The 1,312-nt window shown below is 44.7% G+C and overlaps 1 protein-coding gene across 1 annotated transcript in view; it reads right to left on the bottom strand.

Annotated features, from left to right (window-relative positions):
* glula (glutamate-ammonia ligase (glutamine synthase) a) overlaps positions 1-1,064 on the bottom strand; it is a gene marked incomplete in the record, with an annotated part of 3,643 nt that extends 2,579 nt beyond the window's left edge. Inside the window, 3 exon segments of the mRNA XM_020595836.1 lie at positions 1-40; positions 134-321; positions 913-1,064. Coding sequence (XP_020451492.1) covers positions 1-40; positions 134-299 — 206 coding nt within the window.
* Between the last annotated feature and the right edge of the window lie 248 nt (positions 1,065-1,312).

Below are 1,312 nucleotides of genomic sequence, written 5' to 3' on the forward strand. Positions count from 1 at the left end.
TGGTAGGTGCTGGAGCCATCAAAGTTCCACTCAGGTAGATCTAAGAGGAGGAGCGCAGTTATAATACACTGCATTTAAGAAATTAACTCGCTGTTAGGAAAGTAAAAAAAAAAGAAGTCAGAAGTCTGCTTACCATCAATGCTTTTGGGCTCAAAATCCAGCGTCCTGGTTTTGCATCGGAGCCCCTCACCGGTTCCATCAATCCAAATATACATGGCTTGGACTTTATCCCCCTGAGGGAGCTCCATGTACTGCTGCTTTACAGCTTTACTCAGGCTGGCACTGGCGGACGTGGCCATTTTATTTCCTACTATAAGACACCTGAAGATAAGGAAAAAGAGAGCAGATATAAGATCACGGTGTGCTCTGGCTCACAATGTTGCATAACCGAGCTTGGGGACGCACAACACTACTACTCCCTCTTCTTCAGGAGCGAGAAATGATGAAAAACGAGTTTTGGATGTAAATGAAGGCGCATTGCTCAGGGTTTTCTCTGCCCCCACTTTGTAAACAAAAGGAAACGCGACTTTCCATCACTGCGCAGCTCACAAAGATGGCTCATGGAAAACCACACTGAAACCCCCCCGCAATAAATAACTAATAACCTATGACTAACAGGCGCCAGAAGAAAACGCATCTTTACACATCCTGTTACTGTGGTTACTCTAGAGAGTGAGGCAATATTACATCATGGGCTTCCTGATGTAACTCATTGCCTACAAGCTATAAGCAAAAGCCTAATTTGGACATAAGGCAAACGAACGAATGAACATGGCGCCACTGAACTAAATGAATGGCCTTTATAAATAAGAGTACTTAAAACAATGAGGTAACAATGAGGAAATCTGATGCAACGAAGAGCTTAGAAGCTGAGCTACCGTGAACAAAGAAGGGAAAAAGAAGCTCATTTACCTGGAGAAACGAGAAAATTAAAATAAAAACTAAAGGACTGGCAGGTCCACCGTCTTGACGTATGATGCTCCGCTAGTGTAAGTCTCATTCTCCAGTACCGAAACTCTAGATCTGGTCACATTTATAAGAGCAGCAGCTGGGACGTCGCATCCTTGATTGGTCGGTGAGACGGTAGTGAGTTTACTCTTAGGTGATTGAGGGCACATGCAGCCCGATTATTGGACAGGCTGGAAACGGAGCTGCAACGCCCTCTAGCAGGAGCCGAACCGCATGTTTGCCTGTGCGTGACCATCTACTATGTGTGCATCCTCCTCATCCTCACATAGAAACATAATCTGAGAATTTAAAATGAAACGAAAAGTGTGAACAGGCCTGAGACTGACCAGTCTTCTGAAAACGT

The sequence above is a fragment of the Monopterus albus genome, unplaced genomic scaffold, assembly GCF_001952655.1.
Source record: "Monopterus albus unplaced genomic scaffold, M_albus_1.0 scaffold28.1, whole genome shotgun sequence".
Classification (NCBI taxonomy): domain Eukaryota; kingdom Metazoa; phylum Chordata; class Actinopteri; order Synbranchiformes; family Synbranchidae; genus Monopterus; species Monopterus albus.